Source organism: Nicotiana attenuata, chromosome 1 (assembly GCF_001879085.1).
Source record: "Nicotiana attenuata strain UT chromosome 1, NIATTr2, whole genome shotgun sequence".
NCBI lineage: Eukaryota > Viridiplantae > Streptophyta > Magnoliopsida > Solanales > Solanaceae > Nicotiana > Nicotiana attenuata.
This window is the reverse complement of record NC_031989.1, coordinates 76,612,767-76,633,234: the sequence shown is the minus strand read 5'-3', so window position 1 is coordinate 76,633,234 and position 20,468 is coordinate 76,612,767. Positions and strand designations below refer to the sequence as shown.

Below are 20,468 nucleotides of genomic sequence, written 5' to 3'. Positions count from 1 at the left end.
TTGAAAGGTACTGCAGATTTGAAGTTGTGCTTTGGCAGTGGCAAGCCTGAACTTATTTGTTACACAAACTCTGATTTAGGAGGCAATCTTGATAATTCAAGATCCAGTTTCGGTTATTTGATCACTTTTGCAAAGGGAGCTGTTTCTTAACAATTTAGACTATAGAAATGCATAGCTCTATCCACCACAGAAGCTGAATATATTGCTGTCAAAGAAGGTGCCAAAGAACTATTATGGATGAAAGAGTTTATTAATAATCTTGGCTTTGAGAAACCAAGGCGTATCTTATTTTGTGATAATCAGATTACTATCTGTCTCACCAAACACTCCACTTTTCATTCTAAGATCAAATATATAAATAGAAAGTATCATTGGATAAGAATGGTCGTGAAAGAGAAATTATTTGAGGTTAAGAAGATACACACTGATGAAAATTCTTTGGATAAGCTGACAAAAGCGTTGGTTGCAGATAAGCATGCATTTTATAGAAAATTGGCAGGCATGAAGCATGTCATACTTTCTCTACTTGAAGACATATTTGGCCCCTTGGCGGGGGGATTGGGGGGGAGGGGGGGGGGGTAGGGGAGGAAAAAAAGTACTATACATGATTAAGTGGAGAGAAAAAAAATACTATACATGATTAAATAACTTCTATTTCAACTTCATATATTATATTAAGAATAATTTTTTTTTGAAAAATGTTTGGAAGAAAGGTGGTCTAGTGAATAAGGGAAAAGCGATTGAATAAATGTATAACACCATTATAGTATAATTCTAAATCGTAAGTTGTTAGAACATTTGGCGCTACGTTGATCTTTTGGTTATAAAGAATATGAATGTGCATTCACACAACTTGTCATAGATTATAAATAATTAAAAAAGTATGTCTTATAAGAAAATAAACATCATCTTAATACGAAGAACAAAATTGGAGTTAAATTTTGGGATGTATTTCTCTCTGTTACTAGGCATCCAAAAGAAAAGAAAGAAAAACAGGAGAAGTGTTTTTATAAATCCCCCGTATCTGCCACCTACTCTTGCCGAAGAATATTCAGTGACCCCAATAATTTTTAGAGTCCAAAATAAATCTTGTTTTACTCACTATCACTGTAAATATATATATATATATATATATATATATATATATATATATATTAATATATTATATATACTATATATTTATTTATTTATTTATTATTTCACTTTAATTTTGTTAAACCATTTAGTATTAGAAATTCACTGGATTTTAGTATAATCTAAATTCCAGTACAGTCAAAAGATTAACTTGGCAACTGAAATAATTATTAAAATAGCACGGTCTAGTCAGTTTTCGGATTGGTCATTCCAAAATTGCCAGCGTTTACCAAGTCAATGAAAAATAGCCACTATTATGCTGCAACAGAGACCGGTCCAACATAATATACTGGAGTTCAGTAACACTTTGTATGAACTTTCCAGCATATTATGCTGGACCGGTATACTTTGCTGGCTCCAGTATAATATACTGGAGACTGGAGCACCGGTGCTCCAAACTCCAGTATATTATGCTGGAGTATTTTTCCGAATTTTGAACATTGTTTTCGTTTAGATTTATCTTTATATGAAAAGTGGCTAAATTTCGATTACTTTTGAAACTGTGGCTATTTTTGAATGACGACTTGTAAATCTGGCTATTCTGATTCGATTCCGTAAAAAAGGGCTAGAATCAGCTGAAGGGCAGTTGGCGAAGATCCGGCAGACCAGCACCGTTTCAGATTTTCAGAGCCACTTTGAGCACCTTGCCAATGAAACAGATGACATGACTGATAGTCGTATGGTACGTCTCTTTATCTCTAGGCTCATAGAAGATATTAAGAACTCAGTGCTCGTCCATAGGCCCAAAACGTATGAAGAAACCTTGGATCTTGCCCATATTCACGAGAGAAGGATCCAAGCTGAAAAAGGGCTTGTCCGACCCGCCTTTGTTAATACCCCACCCCTGTTACCCACTCCTAATCCCACATTGACATCCATCACTCTTAAACCCTTGAATTCCCTCTCCCCAATTGCATCTAGCTCTTATCCACCAAATCGTCCACCTCTCAAATACCTATCTCACGCTGAATTACAGAGTCCCCGTGAGCGTGGATTGTGCTATTATTGCAAAGAGAAATATACTACGGGTCATAACTGTAAGACACCCCCTCAACTTCTTTTTCTTACTGATGGTCCCGATTTAGACCCTAGCTTGCCGGAATCCTTTATTACTGATGACTTCATAGCGGAGGAGTTGCAATGTTTGGAGTTGCAGGAACAATCATCTATTTCTTACCATGCCTTAACTGGTGGTATCTCCCCATCAACTTTACGATTCACTGGGCAAATGAATAGATCACCAGCCCAGGTATTGGTGGACAGAGGAAGTACGCACAACTTTGTGCAACCACGAGCAGCCAAACATCTTCAGCTTCAAGTTGAAGTCGTTCCCAGCTTTGCAGTCATGGTGGGCAGTGGTCAGAGGCTACGATGTGAAGGTGTGGTGAGGCAAGTGACTTTACTGATTTAAGGGTGTACTCTAGTTGAGGATCTTTATGTGTTACCGTTCCATGGCGCGGATATAGTGCTCGGCGTAGCATGGTTAGCTAAGTTGGGGCGTGTTTTGACTGATTATTCAAAAAGGGAAATTGAATTTTCCTTGAATGGTACCAAGGTGTCCTGGCAAGGGGATTCCCCAACAGCAGCTTCACCTCAGGTATTATGACTTATACGCGCAGTCGGAATTAAATTTCAGGAAGTTCAAAGTTGATTCAGGAAGAGAATTCTCATTTCAGAAGCTTAAAGCTGAAAGAATGAACGAGGATTGGATTTTTTGAGTAAACGACCTCGGAATCAGGATCTGAAAGTTCCAGCAGGTTCGTATGATGATTTCGGACTTGGGCGTATGCCCGGTTAGGGTTTTGGATAACCCGGGAGCGTTTTGGCGCCTATTGTGGAAGTTAGCATTTTAGAAGGAATTTCATAAGTTTGGTTGGAAGTGCATTTTAATTTTATCAATGTCCGTTTGGGATTTCGAGACTGCGTATAGCTCCGTATGGTGATTCTGGAGTTGGGAGCGCGATCGAAAGTGAATTCGGAGGTCCGTGGGTCATTTTGGAGCCATTTGGCTAAAGATAGAAATTTGAAGGTTTTTGAGAAGTTTGACCGGAGATTGACTTTTTGATATCGGGGTCGGAATCCAATTCCGGAAGTTGGAGTAGGTCCGTAATATCAAATATGACTTGTGTGCAAGACTGGGACAGTGAGGATGTTTTAAGTTCGGGGTTGAGTTCATTTCAACCCCATTTTTCTTCCATTGGAGTCGATGGGGAGCAGCTTGGAGACGCCATTTTCGTCACTTGTCATGAGGTAAGTAATCTATACTAGCTTTTGAGTTAAATATATCAATTATACATGGATTTAGGCGTGAAAATTAGTATAAAAGTGGGGTTTTGGTGGAAAACCTAGAAAATCATATTCTTGGAATTTAGCTACGATTTTGAGTATGGAATTAAGAGAAAATCATATATTTGAGTTCCTAAGGTCATGGGTAACCCTTGTCTTCGAGAAATTTTGGATTCCGGGCACGTAGGCCCGAGGGCATTTTGGTCATTTCACTAAGCAGAGTTGGGAATTGGTATAATTTGCATTGTTAACAAGTACTTGAGTGTATTCTCATAAGTTTGTCGTTAATTGGCTAGTTTTGGAGCAATGTGCGTTGGTTCAAGCCTTCGGAAGAATGTAGAATGCCGGTTATGAGTCTTCGGAGCAAGGTGAGTCTCCTTTCTAATCTTGTGAGGGGAAAATTTACCCCATAGGTGAGTTAAATTGGTTATGTGCTCCTATTTGTGGGGGCTACGTACGCGCGAGGTGACGAGAGTCCGTGCGTAGCTACTATTTGCTATTCTCCGGGTAGCTAGGACCCAAAAGCATGAATACTTGAATTAATTGTAAATTCTTGGATAGCTCAAATTGCTTGTGTCACATGGAATTTGTAAATGTAATCTAAAGAGATTTAACCTTACTTGTAAAATTTTGTTAAAAGAGGAATTGATATATATATATATCGATAAACACTCCCTGATAAGTTCTTAGTTGATTGATTGAGCATGCTATATTTGGATTAATTGCGAACCCCTTTGAGGGTTTGAATTGCTTAAATCACATTAAATTTATAAAAGAATTTCTAAAAAGACTTAAGCTTCGCTTCCTCAGATTATTTAAAGAGAGTTGGCTTTTCTTGGATAATTGCTCCATGTTGACTTATTGACTGACTGTCTATCTGTGTGTGTTTATTTTGGAACGGGCCGAACGCCTCGGCAGATTAAATAGATGCATCTATAGGCGCGCCGTCGACCCTCGGCAAGTGCACATTTACTTTCTGTTGGATCGGGTCATCGCCTCGGTATGATTTGCGCATGATATCTTTTATATATTGATGCATGAGAAATCTTAAATGATGACATTGCCTTTCATGGCTTTGAGATGAACTGATTAAATGAAGAAAAGTAAAATCTTGAAAATCCTTTGTTAATTGTTAAAAGGTGTTTACCTGTTTTACAGCTTTGTGAATTAGAATATGTTATATGAATCCATGATTTTCCCACACATTTAATATATTATTATTGGACCGCTAGTGAGTGTCCAGGTTGACCATCTCGTCTCTACCTCTTTGAGGTTAGGCGGAATACTCACTGAGTACACGTTGATTACGTACTCATACTACACTTCTGTGCATTTTTGTTGCACATGTATATGTTACTTTAGATAGCAGCACGGATGATTTGGGGACTTGGTGAGCCGCATTGTTCGAGACGACCCGCAGCTAGAGTAGCCCCCTTCCAGTACTTTATTTATTGATTCTCTGTCCACTGTATTTCGGACAGACATTTGTATTTTATTTTCCTTATCAGTAGTTGCTCATGCACTTGTGACACCGGGTTCTGGGATGGTTTTCATTGAAGATGTGTATTAATAGTTAATTTCTTCAATTGAATTGAAACAGAGATTGTTTTATATATGAAAAATGGAAGTAAAACTCCTAGGTTTTCAAAGTTATAAAAAGAGAATTTAATTGGTGATTTAGTTGGCTTGCCTGACAACGGTGTCCGCCGCCATCACGACCCGTAGTGGATCTGGGTCGTGACATGTATGGCAGCAAATGATGTTATTGCATCGTTCTTTTGTCTAGAGGTGGTTACTATTGATAAGAGTAGTGCAGGAGACATGACCACAAACTTGAGAATTCTTTTGGATTCCTATGACGATGTGTTTCAAAAGCCAGCTGGGTTGCCACCCTCTCGTGCTCAATACCACTTGATACATCTCACCTCAGGGGCACAACCGGTGAATGTAAAATCGTACAAGTATCCCTACTTCCAAAAGAGAGTCATGGAGCAATTAGTGACTGACATGCTCAAAGAGGGAATAATACAACCCAGCACCAGCCCATTTTCATCTCCGGTGTTGTTAGTACGCAAGAATGATGGCACATGGCGATTTGGTGTTGATTATTGAGCACTCAATGCCATCACAGTCCGGGATCGCTTTCCAGTTCCTACCATAGATGAGTTGTTTGACGAACTACATGGTGATCAATTTTTTTTTGAAGTTGGATCTCTTGTCCGGCTATCATCAGATCAAAGTCAAGCCTGAGGATGTAGCCAAGACGGCCTTTTGAACTTATGACGGACATTACAAATTCTTAGTCATGCCGTTTGGATTAAGAAATGCACCTTCAACGTTTCAAGCTACCATGAATGAAGTTTTTGGCCTCACCTACGTCGCTTTGTTCTGGTGTTTTTTGACGATATCTTAGTCTATAGTGCCTCTTGGAATGATCATTTAGAGCACTTAGCGGTGGTCTTGCAGTTGCTAAGGCAGCATCAGGTAGTGGCTAAACGTTCAAAATGCTTGTTTGGTCAATCCTCTATAGATTACTTGGGACATATACTCACCACGCAGGGCCTTTTAGTGGATCCAGATAAGATCAACGTCATTCAGTAGTGGCCACCACCACGCTCGGTGAAAGAAGTTTGTAGTTTCTTGGGACTTGCAGGATATTATCGCAAGTTTATTCATTATTATGCAGCTATTGCTGGTCCCTTAACTGACCTATTGTGCAACGACTCCTTCAAATGGACAGAAGTGCACCAGCAGGCCTTCAACACCTTTAAGGCTAAGTTAGGATCCACCCCTGTTTTGGCGCTGCCAGATTTCAGTCAAGAGTTCCAGTTGGAAACCGACGCCTCTAGGCAAGGTATTGGGGCTATTTTGTCACAGAAGGGTCACCCCGTTGCTTACTTTAGCCAAAAGTTGAGCTCTACAATGCAAAAGGCTTCTACCTACCACCGTGAGATGTTTGCCATTACTAAGGCTGTGAGTAAATGGCGCCAGTACCTACTGGGGCATCAGTTCACTATCTTCACAGATCAACAGTCATTGCGGAACTTGACTACCCAAACTATACAAACTCCTGAGCAGCAGAAATGGCTCACTAAACTCGTGAGGTATGGCTTTCATATTTTATATAGGCCTGGAAAACAGAACACAGCAACAGATGCCTTGTCTCGCACTTCAGAGGCTGTTCTCATGACTATTTCGGTCAATTCTTTTGTTATAGAGGCTGAGCTGAAGCAGCTGAATCAAACTAACCCCGAGTTAGTTGCAGTTCAGCAAGCTTGGAGTCGTGGGGATGGGGATCTTGGCGACTATCAATTCAAAGATGGATTATTATTTTATAAAGGAAGAATAGTGATTCCCTCCGACTCACCCTTACGCCAAAAACTACTCTTTGAGTTCCATGCTACAACTATTGGAGGGCATGTCGGTGTTGCTCCACATTCCATCGCTTGGATTCTAATTTTTTTGGGAAGCAGATGCGCAAGGATGTCCAAACTTTTGTGGCCGCGTGTCAAATTTGTCAGCAAATGAAAGATTCCCACCTATATCCTGTCGGGTTGTTACAACCATTGCCTATTCCGGATTGCTTTTTTCAGGATATTGCAATGGACTTCATTACATGTCTTCCCAGTTCAAGGGGAAAGACCACAATCATGACTGTGGTAGACCGCCTCACTAAATATGGGCATTTCATACCTCTGCCCTCTACCTTCTCTACTCATACAGTGGCCGAGGCCTTTGTTGTGGGATTTATCAGGCTCCATGGCCCTCCCCGCTCTATTCTGACTGATCGTGATCCATGGTTCTTGCATTCATTTTGGCAGGAGATTAATCGTTTGCAGGGATCGACTTTGGCCATGAGTACGGCCTACCATCTTCAAACGGATGGTCAGTCTGAGGCCCTTAACAAATGTGTATAGCAATATTTGCGTTGCTATGTCGCCGAGGTACCTTCCCAATGGGTCGCGATGTTACCATGGACAGAATTTTGGTACAATACTTCTTTTCAAACTTCAGCTGGTATGACCCCCTTTCAGGCTCTTTATGGTCGTGAACCACATACTGTAGCTCGATACATTTTGGGAAGCGCAGCAAGTGAGTTGGTAGAGTCCTATCTCCTACAGAGGGATGAGGTGTTGCACATCCTCAAGCACAATTTATTAAAATCCCAGAATCATATGAAGTTGTTTGCTGACAAGTCTAGAACTGATACTTCCTTTGAAGTGGGTGATTGGGTATATGTCAAACTTAAACCCTCCCGACAGTCAACTTTACGCTTGCAGCGAGACCATAAGTTTGGAAGGCGTTATTTCGGACCCTATCAGGTGTTGAAATGCATTGGTAGCGTTGCATATCGTGTAGAACTTCCTGAATCTGCAAGGATTCACTCTATCTTCCATATTTCTATGTTGAAGCCTTGTGTTGGTACTCCGGACCTGTTGATAGCCGATTTTTTCTTCACATATTTAAATATGCATACATACTTTCAAAATATTGCACACACTTACAAACATGCACAAATTTTTTTATAATTTTTAAAGGACTTAAAAACCAATTTATTTATGTATTTTATTTATACAAATATTCAATAACTATTGCTCATATTATTTTTTATGAAGATTGATTATTTAGATTCATCATTTTATGCCCATATAATCCCTTAAATATTTTAATTGTATTTTTTACAATCACATTTGCATTTTTAGGCTAGAATTATGTATTTTTGCAACAATAGCCTATATTATGCAAAATTATATTATGCATACAGAAAATGGCTTTTCATATTTTTTTAATATTAAGTAAGTATTTTAAAACAATTTCACACACAAATCATATTTTTATCATTTATAAATTATTTTATAAAATTATTTTACTAAATTAATCGAGTATTTAAAATATAGCCCTAGAAAAGACCCAATTTCAAACTTAACCAACCCAAAATCCAAGCCCAAATCCTATCTGGCCCTAGCGAGCCTACCCGACCCAATGCCCTGGCTTATCCTGGCCGTTGATCATTTTGATCAATGGTCCAGATTCCCCCTTACCTTAATTAAACCCATATACCCCCTTCAAACCCTAATCATTTCCCACCCCTCCTCGCCGTCATCTGTTCCCTCCTCTCTCAGATACTCTCTACCTAAGCCCTAACCCTAATCGCCGTCACCAGCGAGAACCTCCCTCCTATGGTGTTTTCGTGCCTTCTCCGACCACCTCTGGTCTCCTGTACTCCATGGCTCTTCGACTTCATAAGTCCTTGAGAAGTTTCTCAAAGAAAGCCAACCTGTTCCAGTTTGAAACTCGTTTACCAGCCTGTCTCCTGCCGCTTTCGTTTGTAAGTAAGGATTTTCTCTTGTTTTTGTTTGAATCCATGAGTTTTTAACCGATTCTCTTCATTTGTACTATTTTCTGAAAACCCTAGTTCACTACTGTTCGATTCTTCACAGATCTTTATAGATCCGAGGTGATTCGAGTATTATTAAGTATTTTCCTTTAAAATCCCCTGTTTTTACTAACTATCTCGATCTTAGTCACTCTCTTCTAAAACTAGGGTTCTTCCCAGACCTTCTTCAAAGAATTTTTTTCTACTTTCAATGTTTAATCTGCTCATCTCTTTACGTATTTGACTAATTTTTGCACAAATGCTCGAACCCTAGACGTTTCTAGTGGTTATACTAATTTCTTATTCTTTCGTTTATTATGTTGATTTCTGGTAATTAGTGGTATGTTTTCCTTGTTAAATCCAGTATTCTTTGGGATTTTTGCCCTAATTGATCTCTATTAGGGCTTCGAACCAGTTTTTCTTGTTAAATCCGGTATTTCTGTGAGGTTACTTAATTGATTTCTACTTAGGGAATCTGAATAAGTCTTTCCTATAAAATCAATATTCTTTGAAGATTTTACTGGTTGATTCTTGTTAACTGTCCTATTAAAATCAGTGTGTGCTGAAATTTTATTTGTTTTCTTATTTGTGACATGCTTCCCTATTTTATTTGCCTTAACTAATCAACAGAAGTTTGTGGGTTTTTATTGACTCTTTATACGGCATGATTATGGATTCTTTGCCTTAACTAAACCTCATGTTGTGACCGTTAACTAATTACCCCCAAATTAAGGGGTCTATCCCGGACTCCCCCATGGAATTGATTCTGTGATTATGTGATTGCCCTTAATTGATTGAATTCTGATTCTCTTTAACTTATTTGTTCTACTCCGTAATTACTATATATACACTCTTATTCTACCTCTCAAACACACGAACAGTAGTTCAAAAAACACACACACACAAAAACTTCCTCTCATCTCTCTTTCTGCTACTTGTGCTCATTGCTTATCTAGCCGGCTGAAAGCCAAGGCTAGACTATTGCATCCTGCCTGCTCTATTTTCTACATTTACTTCCTTAACTGGTATGTTCCTATCTCAATGTCATTCTGAAATTCAAATCTATGTGCTCCTTGTTGTTCCATAGCTGTTAAATTCATGTCTATTCTTGCACTAGTTTAATTGCTTATGTACATAATTCCATGTCCTTTCATGTTTGTTGCTTTGACCAGTATGCTCAAGTTTCACCTTCTCTTGTTTTAATCAGCCTATCTATTCTGTTTGAGTATCCAACATGGCCTTAGAACAATCTGTTTACTTGTGTCTCCCTTGTCCTGTAACCCCAACTAGTATGGCTACTTTGTGTGATTGAATTTCTATGGCTCTTTCTGTGTTACTTAGCATGACTACTTCTGTATCCAGATCTATGTATCCTTATGCTTAACCAATATGTTTATTGCAGTGTGTAAATCCTAGGCCTTCTTGTCTCTTGTCTTAAGTAGCATGCTTACCCTATCACTAAGTATGATTGTAAGATCTGAGTGATCAGTATGTCTTATTTATTCCTGCCTGCTCTGTGTCCCTATTAATTAGCATGACTGCTTTCCCCTTCATCTTGTATGCTCCTGCTTTAAACATCTTGTATTCCCAATACATGCTCCCTTTTGTGCTTATTTGTTTACCTAGACTAATTAACAAACTGAAGTTGGGCAATAGGATGTTTTTATGACTAGGTTGTTGTTTGCCGAACCTTCCTTTCCCTTAAAAGGTGTTTAACATCTTTTTTATTCCTAACATGTTTTCCTAAACTACTGCTACTCCTAAAAGTATTTTCACTCCTAAAGATCTTATCTCTATACTGTCTTTTCCCAAAAGTCATTTCAACTATGTCAAGTACTCTCACTTCTACTCCTAGATTACTTAAGTTTTGCCCCTCCAGTGTGTGTACTGCCTAGGGATCCATGAGATTCTTCCGAACTCTGGCACACTGGGGCTGGCCCTTCCACACTGCACATAACTACTGTTTTATTCAAAAAGATCTTGGTGTGAGCATTGTCCGGGGTCCCTAAGGCCCTTTGGAACTTTGACACACCAGGATACCCTTATTGGACAACATGAGGCTATGACATCTGGGATTGTTTGAAGGCCTGGTATTTCCAGGATTCACTTTGGCCCTATTTTAGGCTCCCTATAGTATAGTTTTATTCATTATGTAAATTCATTTATGGGCTGTAATAATAATCTTTGTAAATAGATATTGGGCAAATTAGTAAACTGGGAGGGATTATTATACACATTCGTTAGGGAATGGGTCGATATCCTGCCTATAGGATTTTAAAACAATGTTTACATTCCTAGAAACCATGCCTATAGGTTGTTACAATATCTTATCTATCTCGATACCATGCCTATAGGTTGTTACATATCTTGTCTATCTAGATACCATGCCTATAAGATGTTACAATGTTTGTTCACTTAGACATCATGCAATAGGATTCAAAAAAATCGATCCTTCATTCTAATAACATGTCTGTAAGTTTGCTGCGATGTTCGCTTAGATATCATGCCTGAAAACGATCCTTCATTCTAATAACCTATAGGGGTTTTAAAATTAATCAGTATTGCCTGAAAAAGATCAGATTCTGCATATTAACAATGTTCAAATCAATCATCAACATGTTTTAATCACTGCATTTAGATGCCATGCTTATAGGATTCTAGGACCAGTTTCTGCATTTAGCTGCCGACATCTATAAGTCTAAAATTAGTTATTCAGCGCCTAGACCATCATGTCTATAGGACTTAATAAACTCAAATTGTTTTAAAAATGGCTCGCAGAATTCTAATTGCATTTATATAGCATGTGTATAAGGTATTACGCCTAGGCAAGCCTATAGGTAATCAATGTCTGATAAAAAAATTGTGAAACTGCTTTGCTTATTGTGACTGCCCAGTTCAACAGGTTCTAAAAATTCAGTAGGCAAACTGAATAGGTCTTTGACACTTTGGTCTTAACTTAATACTGCATATTCTCTGCTCACCTAGATATCATGTTCTAGGGTTTCTCTTAAATATCTGAAACTGTGTTTAAGACGTGCACTTGCTTGCTCTGTTTGTGGAGGTAAAACTTGAGCCTTTAATTGTCCTATCTTTGGTCCAGTCCTAATTATTTTGGTTGTCGTCTAGATTTTTCTCCTTTAAGTACCTTAGGATAGTCTAGAACTACCTAAATTAGAGGTCCTAAATACCTCAGGGCCACAAGGAAGGGACGTGTAGTGCACGCATAGGGTATATCTTAAGGTTGCTAGAACGCTTTAGGCCATGATATGATGACATGCGTGCTAATATCACGTGTAACCCCTCATTAAGGAGTGATTACCGGGCATTGCATGGGTATGATCCTGTAGGCTAACCAACTTAGGACTCCTCTTTCCTAATTCCCATATGTGTTTAAATTCCCTGAACCTCCTTTACATATACATAAGCGGTCCAAATCTCTTTACCTTCATTATCTGATCTTCCTTGATCATATATGCATGGTGAAAGCTACTTTATCTGCAAATACTTGCTTGTTTGATAATTGACTAATTCATATAGTTTAAGATTGGTCGGGACCCACCGTTGTGGACCGCGATGGGTGCCTAACACCTTCCCCTCAAGGTTATTTCGAGCACTTACCCTAATCTCTGGTAATGCAAACTAGTCACAAGAGTTAATTACTCTAGGTGCTCTAATGCACCATAATACGTTAGGTGGCGACTCTTCAAATACCCAAATTCCCAAAAGGAAACGAGTTGTTCCCCCATGAATGTGGAAACCCGGACTTTCCCGCAAAAAGGGAAAAAAGGAGGCGCGACAGGATCAGCAGGTGACTCATCTACAACTTGGTGATTCCAATGCTTCTGATGATCCAATTGACTCCAACCTTGAGGACAAGGTTGCATTTCAGGGAGGGAGTAATGTTGTGAATGAGAATAGAGCTGACTGGGTTGCCACGCAAGACGAGCACATGGGACTGCCACGGAGGACTTCTAGAAAGGTCATTCCTCCTAAAAGACTTGCCGATTACGTTTGGAAAGAAGGAAGTTCACGTGAAGAAGGGTAAAATAGGCTAAGCAGTAGTATAAAGCGTCATGAGTGGGGTTTTTGCAAGGCAGGCAATTTGTTATGAATGATTCTCTTCTCTTCTCCTCCTTCTGAGTTCCTCCTGTACCTCTAATTCTCTTATCTATAGCTACTGTTACTTTTAGTATTCCTTTGTAAGTTTGTTTGGAACTTACAAAGGCCCTACATTGATTACCACGATCCTCGTAAATTCAGTACCATCCAAAAGTGCTTTCAAAGGGTAATCACTAAGATTCGATTTGAAAATCGACAACGAATATTCTTATAGCATCGAGCTGATTATCAACATGCAGCCAGCTATTTTCCGTACAACACATAAAATACTACAATTAGAGGTGTTCATAAAAACTCGAAAAATCGAACTAAACCGAAAAACATATGCAAGAGTTTTTAAGCTAATATGGATAAAACTCGTTGTGAACAAACTCATATGAAAGATAGTTCGGAAGATTATTGCCACAGTTAAACTAACTCATACCAGAACAAGCTCGCCACGAGCATAAATCATTGCCACCACATTTCCTTCCATCAAATGCATATTAGCTTTTCAATCCATGAATTTTGATTACAATGACAAACCAATGTTAACAATGGCTAGGAGTTATCACATATCGCCAAGTTAGACATTTCAGCCTGTTAGGACCTGCATAGAAGAAATGGTTATTACTCCCTTAGGGACTGTTCTACCACAACTTGTACAGGCTCCATGTTTCCCTGATGATGAGGTGTCAATGCTTGGTTTCTGCTTTCAGCTGTTCCTGAAGTTGCATCGACCTCACTGCGCACGCCAGCATCCTGCGTGCGCACTGAGCGGAGCAAACCTTGCAATCTCAGCAGGTAGCTCTGGCTGGAGGGTTGGGATCTCATATACCGAGCTTCTGTCACAACGTTGGCTGTTGAGCTCTCTAAGTCAGCTCGGATATTGGATAAAGCACTTAGATCAAGATTTGGGAAAACAGAAGAGCGGCATCTAGGGCACTTCACGTTTAGCCGAAGCCACTCATCAATGCATTCCACGTGGAAGTTGTGAGCACAAGGCAGACCACGAACCTGCATATGATCTTGTAGTAAGAAAAGGTGGCACTAGCGCCTAAACTGAGCATGGATGTAAGCTGTGCATGCATAAAATATCATGCTGGTATAGCGTTGACTTTCTAGGAGAACTACCATCTCTCTGACACCGCAAGAAGGGCTAGAAGGGAAATAGGGATAGCATATTAAAACATGAAATAAACCTGTCTCTGCTTATAAGTTATAACTTAGATCAGCGTTCATTCACCCACCGCAATATCCGAGATCCCTTACTCAAGTACAATCAACTGCAGGCCGAGTTATTAAATAATCAATTCTGTTTTCGATAAAGAACTGCCAGTTTTGTTAAGTCACAAAAACCTAAAAATCAGCGAATAGAGCAGGCACAACCTTACAATGCACCTAAACAAATCGTCTTTTCTCATCAGTTGACTATTAAATGAAAATGAGGTACCTTTAGTTCATTTCTCTAGTAGTCCCACACAATGACATATAATCCACTCCATAAGGATATTAAGGAAATAATTTGACTTCCATATATATTAGAGGGCTAGATCATTGGCTAGGTGGTAAATTTTAAATTTGCTAGATATACATCCTGGTATGGATTTGAAAACCCTTGAGAATGATATACAAAATGTTAATAACTTCTGTAGAAGCAATATGTTTAAGGGCATGAAGAAAGAAAAAGGGTGTACCATAAAATTTATTCTTTTAAAGGGAAGTACAATGAAGTAGTATTTACACAAAAAAGACACAGTTACCTCGTTTCCCACGCGAAACTCTTCCAAACAGATAGGGCACTCACTACAGTCAGTAGGAACAGCCTTCAGCCTGAACTTTGGTAGTTCCTGAATGAGTGCTTCCACTGCTTCTCTCTGTGTGCCGAATAGAGAAACAACACCAGTTTAAGATGAGACAAAAGGTCTTCTGTTGACCAAGTGTAGCATGGATATTTATGACGAGCACTTGCTCCAGCTGTTGATAGTAAATTGTTATTACCTGAGCTTGGGTTAAATAAACTCCTGGATGGTATGAAGTAGCATCTTGGCCCATCCCTCTCATCTCCTGGCCTGCTGCTGCAAACGTCCAATCTGGCACTCTGATCATGTCAACCAACACCTGCGTTGAGACAAATGTTAAGCATGTCAGTAGAAAAAAATATCTAACTACTAAATCATTCTATGAAAAGCAAAATCAGCAAATCTATTATTGATGTCAAACTATGTTATTAAGAAAAGTTGACCTTGGTCCCAACTCAATTCCAAAAGTTAGTTCATGAGGTGAGGATTGTCCGAAGCCAATAAAGAGACAACGATTTATATCCTTGATCAATGTGGGACTAATTCATGCTTGGGCTTCTAGAACGTGGATAATATAACATAAGAACAAAACATTAAGGATGGGTCTGGGAGCCCAACATTGGATAATCCAATTTTAAGAAAAAAAATGGATCGTGGACCTCACTCAACCCCAACAGTAAGCTCATGAGGCAAGGAATGTCCAAGACGATGCGAAGAGATTACAGCCGATACCCTCAACCAATGTGGGACAAACACTACAAAAGTTCAAAACTCTAAAACCTAAAGTTAGTCATAGAGTCCAGTTGCACTAAGCCTATACAAGAAAAAATAAAGGGAATCGAAAATTCGGAATAGCTTAAATTATTTGAATTCATTCTTGATGTCGTAGTAAAGTCTTCCTAAAATTAGTTCACCGAAACAAAATTATTAATACTGCTGATGAGTGAATAGATTTATTAGATTTTATCATGCCAAAGATCTTACAACTAACACTTCTATTTAATTGTAAATCTCCCAGCAGAAATAGTGTATATCCAGTAAGGCCACTCAGATTTTTTTTTTTTGAGGTAACAGTGTAAGGTCACTCAGAATTTTATCATCCTAGTCCTAAGATGATTTGAAACGCAACGGCCATCTGAACCTTAAGATAAGACCATTAGTTAACCAAGAATGTCACATGCTTATCAACATCGATACTGTACAACGAGATCCACAAGACCATGACATCATAACCAAAAAGGCAGAAATATAAAAGCGACAACTACAGAGCATGCCATTAATGTGTTGAAGGAACAGACAGACCGGTGCAGTAGCAGTTCTTGTGGCACAAGTACTAGGATCTTTCCGTAAATCTATTTTTCCAAAAGCACTCTGATTTCATGCTCAAGTCAGTTATGGCATAATTAAGTTTATGCATCATATTCTTGAATCATTTGTGCATTAAAATTTTCTTCAAAAAGAGGCACTACTTGCAGAGACATTCTTTTAGTAGGTCTACATTTGCACCTTAATAAGATTAATTGCTACAAATTTCAATCAGTCAACTACACCTTAATCCCGAACTAGTTTGGTCAGCTATATGAATCCATCAACTTAAGTGGCTCTTTGAGACAGTAGTTAACTCAAAACTTCAACGGAAGCACCAAGAAAGATCCATGTTATCTCTCCCTTGGATTGGACAACTCCTTTTACCGACCCAGGTCAACTCATAGATAAGTAGACTCAGAAACCTAAATAAATTTGAACATCATTGAAGTGCATTAATCCCCACGAGATATTAGAAAAATGTATACCCCTTTAATTCCCTTTTTCCTTTGAATTATTAATAGCTTTATGTGAGGGGGGCGGTGGAAGGCGGTTTAGCAAACTTCACTGCCCATAATTCTGAAATCGAATGGGAGCACCCATACAAGTACAAAAGCAAGGCTATCAATGCATGCTACAATCATTATTTTCTCACATCCAGACAAGAAAATGGAATTTCGAGAACCTTAAAGGCAAAATTAAGTTAATATGGACAGATTGTAAGAGTCAGAACAAAATTGTAGCAAAAAATAACAGTGATAATAAAATAAAGAAAGAACGGCCTACTATCAACAACTATTTGTATATGCATGTAAAAATATTCGCTTTGATACAACATACCCCAAATTCAGAAGTAGGAATTCCTTGTTGAGCACGTAGTGAATGGGCTTGTCTTCTAGTTAACCACTGCAGACAGAAACTTGAAACTTAATAGAAATAGTATCGATATCAATACAAATGCATGTGTCATTTGTTAAACTGTACTTCTATTTGTGTACGGACGACAAGATTGCCTCAAGAAAGAATTAGAAATTGGGGTGTGTTGAACATTCCTTGTTAGAGCTTATCTGTTTCTTGGAAAGAGGTGGGCAACATAGTTGGCCAAACTGAATCGGGTAATTGGTTAAACTTCTTGAAAAAGTTTATAGTTCAGGAAACTAACCCAGTTGATATGCAAGCTATGCCAAGGAGTCCACAGTAGCTGAATAGCAACCAAATAAGGAAACCCCATTTTTGACCTTCTTCTGGCAACTGAAAGAATTCAACATCATATCAATTTTAAGATTTCAGACCAGAACACCTAAAGTCAATGAAATCTTACGTGAACTTACACAGCTTCTTGCACTAGTGAACCATAAAGTCCCGATAATGGTCCAAGCCCAAAGAAAGGGATACAGGAACAGGGCAAGAAGTGAAAGAACAACTATTCTTCCACGAAAGCGAGTATATCTCTGCTGCCAACCCAAATCCCTAAAATTTTAATAACACCTAGAATTCAGTCCTTGTTATCTGAAACCATGACTAATATCAGGTGAGGAAATGACCATAAGATCCATATATTGACCGAAAAGGATTTAATAAAACCCCACTAAATAATTTACTCCATCCATTAATCCGAGCTTTTGACTAAAAGGTGCAAGAATTGGACATCAAATGTAATTATTTTTCTTCAAAAAGGATACTAGACCCAACCAGAGTAACAACTCTAGGTGATATTCATATTATATGCATAAAAGAGAACATCATCAACCACCTCGGTAACGCTAAGTCACTGATAACAAAATTGGAGGCCTCCTAGTGAAGCAAAACTCCTAAAATTAGCTCAGATTGAAGGAGAAGACAAGAATTGATTTTTCCAAAGAAAATTTAAAATACATATATATATTATATCCTAGAGAGGGTGCCTTACAATCCCATTCCAGCAGCAAGTCCATTATCAACAAACATCAAGAGCCGGAAAAGAAACACCGTTGTGTAGTCAACCTGGATCAGGAAAAGGGAAAAAACTGAGTATTCCCAAATATACTACTAAACCAAATATCAGACAAAGAAATCATTGATTCAATAGTTATTCAATTAAACGTCTTGATACTTACCACAATCCAAATGTGCAAAGGGTATATACAAAGATGGTACCGCTTCCAATTTATCGCCACAATGATTCTAATAAACAAACAGTTAAAGAACAAAAAAAAGACTCCAGATAAACAATTCAAAAACAAGAACACCAAGATACTAGCCAATGAAACTAAAGACGAGAACCCAATTCAGCAACTGTGGTAATTCCAATTTTGACAATTTAAATATTGAAAGGATACATACTAGTTGCTAACATTGACAAGAAGAACCCATCATACCTGCAAAATCGTAATTCAACACCAAATATACTCAATAAAGTCAAAATTTGATACGACAGAACATCATATTACGCATATAATAAAACAGAAATCTTGAATTATGATTTTACAGTGGAAATGGTAAAAGATTTTAGAACTTACCACTTAAAATCTGCGCCTCTCATTTCACCACGTAAATCTTGAATCTTTTACTAGCGAATTCTGCTACATACCAAGCATCAATGAGTACGCATACAGCATGTATGGATATAGTAGGGCGGAGCAATTGAAGGGAGATTTCTGTACAGATTTGAAGACTGTCGTGGAAAAGGGAAAGTAAGAACAAGACTGTCTGATGTCAACCTACCAAATTATATGCACTACTTGATTTTATTAAAAGGACAAGAGGGGTTGGTCTGAGCAACCTCCAATTCCAACCAAAACGTGGAAGGATGCCCTATTTGGAAACAGCCTCTCTATCTATCCTATGATGTACTCTCCCCACACTCCACACTAAGTGGAATCTAAGTGAGTTGTTGTTTTCTTTTGTTAAAAGACTCCTATTTTATTTGAAATTTTATATCTTATCAATGATAAAAAAAAATGGGGAAAAGGTCCGGATTTACCCATTTACTATGATATATTATTTACATTTGCCCCATTATACTTTTTGTTCATATTAACCCCTACCGTTAATAAATTTGTTATAATTACTCCTAGCCCTAACGGCCCTTCACTATGGCAGCCAACCCCTCTAATATTTTATTCATGTAAGCATCTTAGTCGGCCGGTCCTACCAACTTAATAAGATCCATCTCCATAAACTTGATCCATTGGACCGGCTTTACACCATCATTTTCACCACCCAACTACTCATCGCATGAGCCCTTTAACCCCAAAACATGTTTCCGCCGTAGCACCGCCTCGTCCGCCTCTGCCTCTCGAAACTTTGACATTATCTCTAGTGACCCCTCAGTTTCCCTCCCTACCTGTTTCATCCATATAACATTCTTGGGATAACCGGAGGCCTTCAAATACTTTCTACTCTCTTTATGCAAAGGGCAATACTGTATTCAAGTTAGTGGTGCACTCTCTAAGGAATTTATGATATATGTAAGACGAGAAAAGGGCGCTCCCTCGAGCCCCCAGAAAAAAGAATGAAGATCCCAAAAAAGGGGAACAAGAGAAGTGTTTCGCTCTTTTCATTGATCTCTAGTCTTCATAAAATTTACTTGCTTATTCATTTGTTTCCTTCTTGTTTTCTAGGTTGATAGGTGAAACAAACTGAGTTAATTTCTTCCATAAGCTGATGGATTTATTTAGGATCTCTGAAGATCTAGAGAATAACGAGAATATGTACATTATTTTTAAAATAATAAGTGGAATCATTTAGTATTGCTTATTTGTCACTTTTTTTTGAGTTCTTCTACTAAGTAACATTAGAGGCCGTGTACTTAGTTACTGCAACTTTTAATAACTCATCTTTTCATAAGTTGCCCGTTGAGGACGAATTAGCTAGCTATTCTGGTGGTGGAAATGGTAGTTTAAGGCATGTCCACCACTTACACTTGGGTCAATTGGGTAGAATGGATCAGGTTTATGGAGATGTATCTTACTAAGTTAGTAAGACTTGCTGACTAGGAAGCTGAGATGGACAAAATATGAGAGAGGTTGGCTGCCATAGTGGATGGCCGTTAGGGGGTAGGGGAAATTCTGATAAGTTTGTTAACGGTAGGGGTTGATCTGGACGAAAAGTATAATGGGGGATAAATATAAACTATATACTATAGTAGAGAGGCAAATCCAGACCTTTTCCCTAAAAAAATATACTACTATTACATAGTTACGAAGTATCAGTAATAACTAAGTGATACTAACATTTAAGTAAAAATTAAGACGTGATATTTTATTGTATTTGTTTAGATGTTAACTGCAAATACAATTTTTATTACATGCACTCCTAGAGGTTTGGGCTTTCTGTAGAGGCTTAGAAAATGGAAAAGATTATACCAAAGCAAATGGTGTGTAATCCCAAGCTTTCTAAACGTTCAAGAAATCATAACAGGCTATACAAACCCGGGGAAACAACAGAAAATTGTCAACATGCCCGCGCCGATATTTGTCAATGCC

At 38.4% G+C, this 20,468-nt stretch overlaps 1 protein-coding gene across 3 annotated transcripts; it reads right to left on the bottom strand.

Moving 5' to 3' along the window:
- On the bottom strand, positions 13,338-18,766 carry LOC109229100 (E3 ubiquitin-protein ligase SIS3-like). Of its 3 annotated transcripts, none has more exons than XM_019394422.1 (10): positions 18,501-18,766; positions 18,321-18,359; positions 18,099-18,165; positions 17,912-17,985; positions 17,334-17,472; positions 17,165-17,253; positions 16,843-16,921; positions 14,897-15,016; positions 14,659-14,772; positions 13,338-13,912 (listed from the first exon to the last, which is right to left on the bottom strand). In XM_019394422.1, exons 1-10 carry the CDS (start codon positions 18,521-18,523, stop codon positions 13,526-13,528), a joined length of 1,131 nt encoding a protein of 376 aa, XP_019249967.1. In that variant the 5' UTR covers positions 18,524-18,766; the 3' UTR covers positions 13,338-13,525. The 3 variants fall into 3 exon arrangements, with proteins under 3 accessions (XP_019249967.1, XP_019249983.1, XP_019249975.1); XM_019394438.1 differs by having other exon boundaries at positions 18,325-18,359; XM_019394430.1 differs by having other exon boundaries at positions 16,843-16,908; positions 17,324-17,472; positions 18,501-18,765.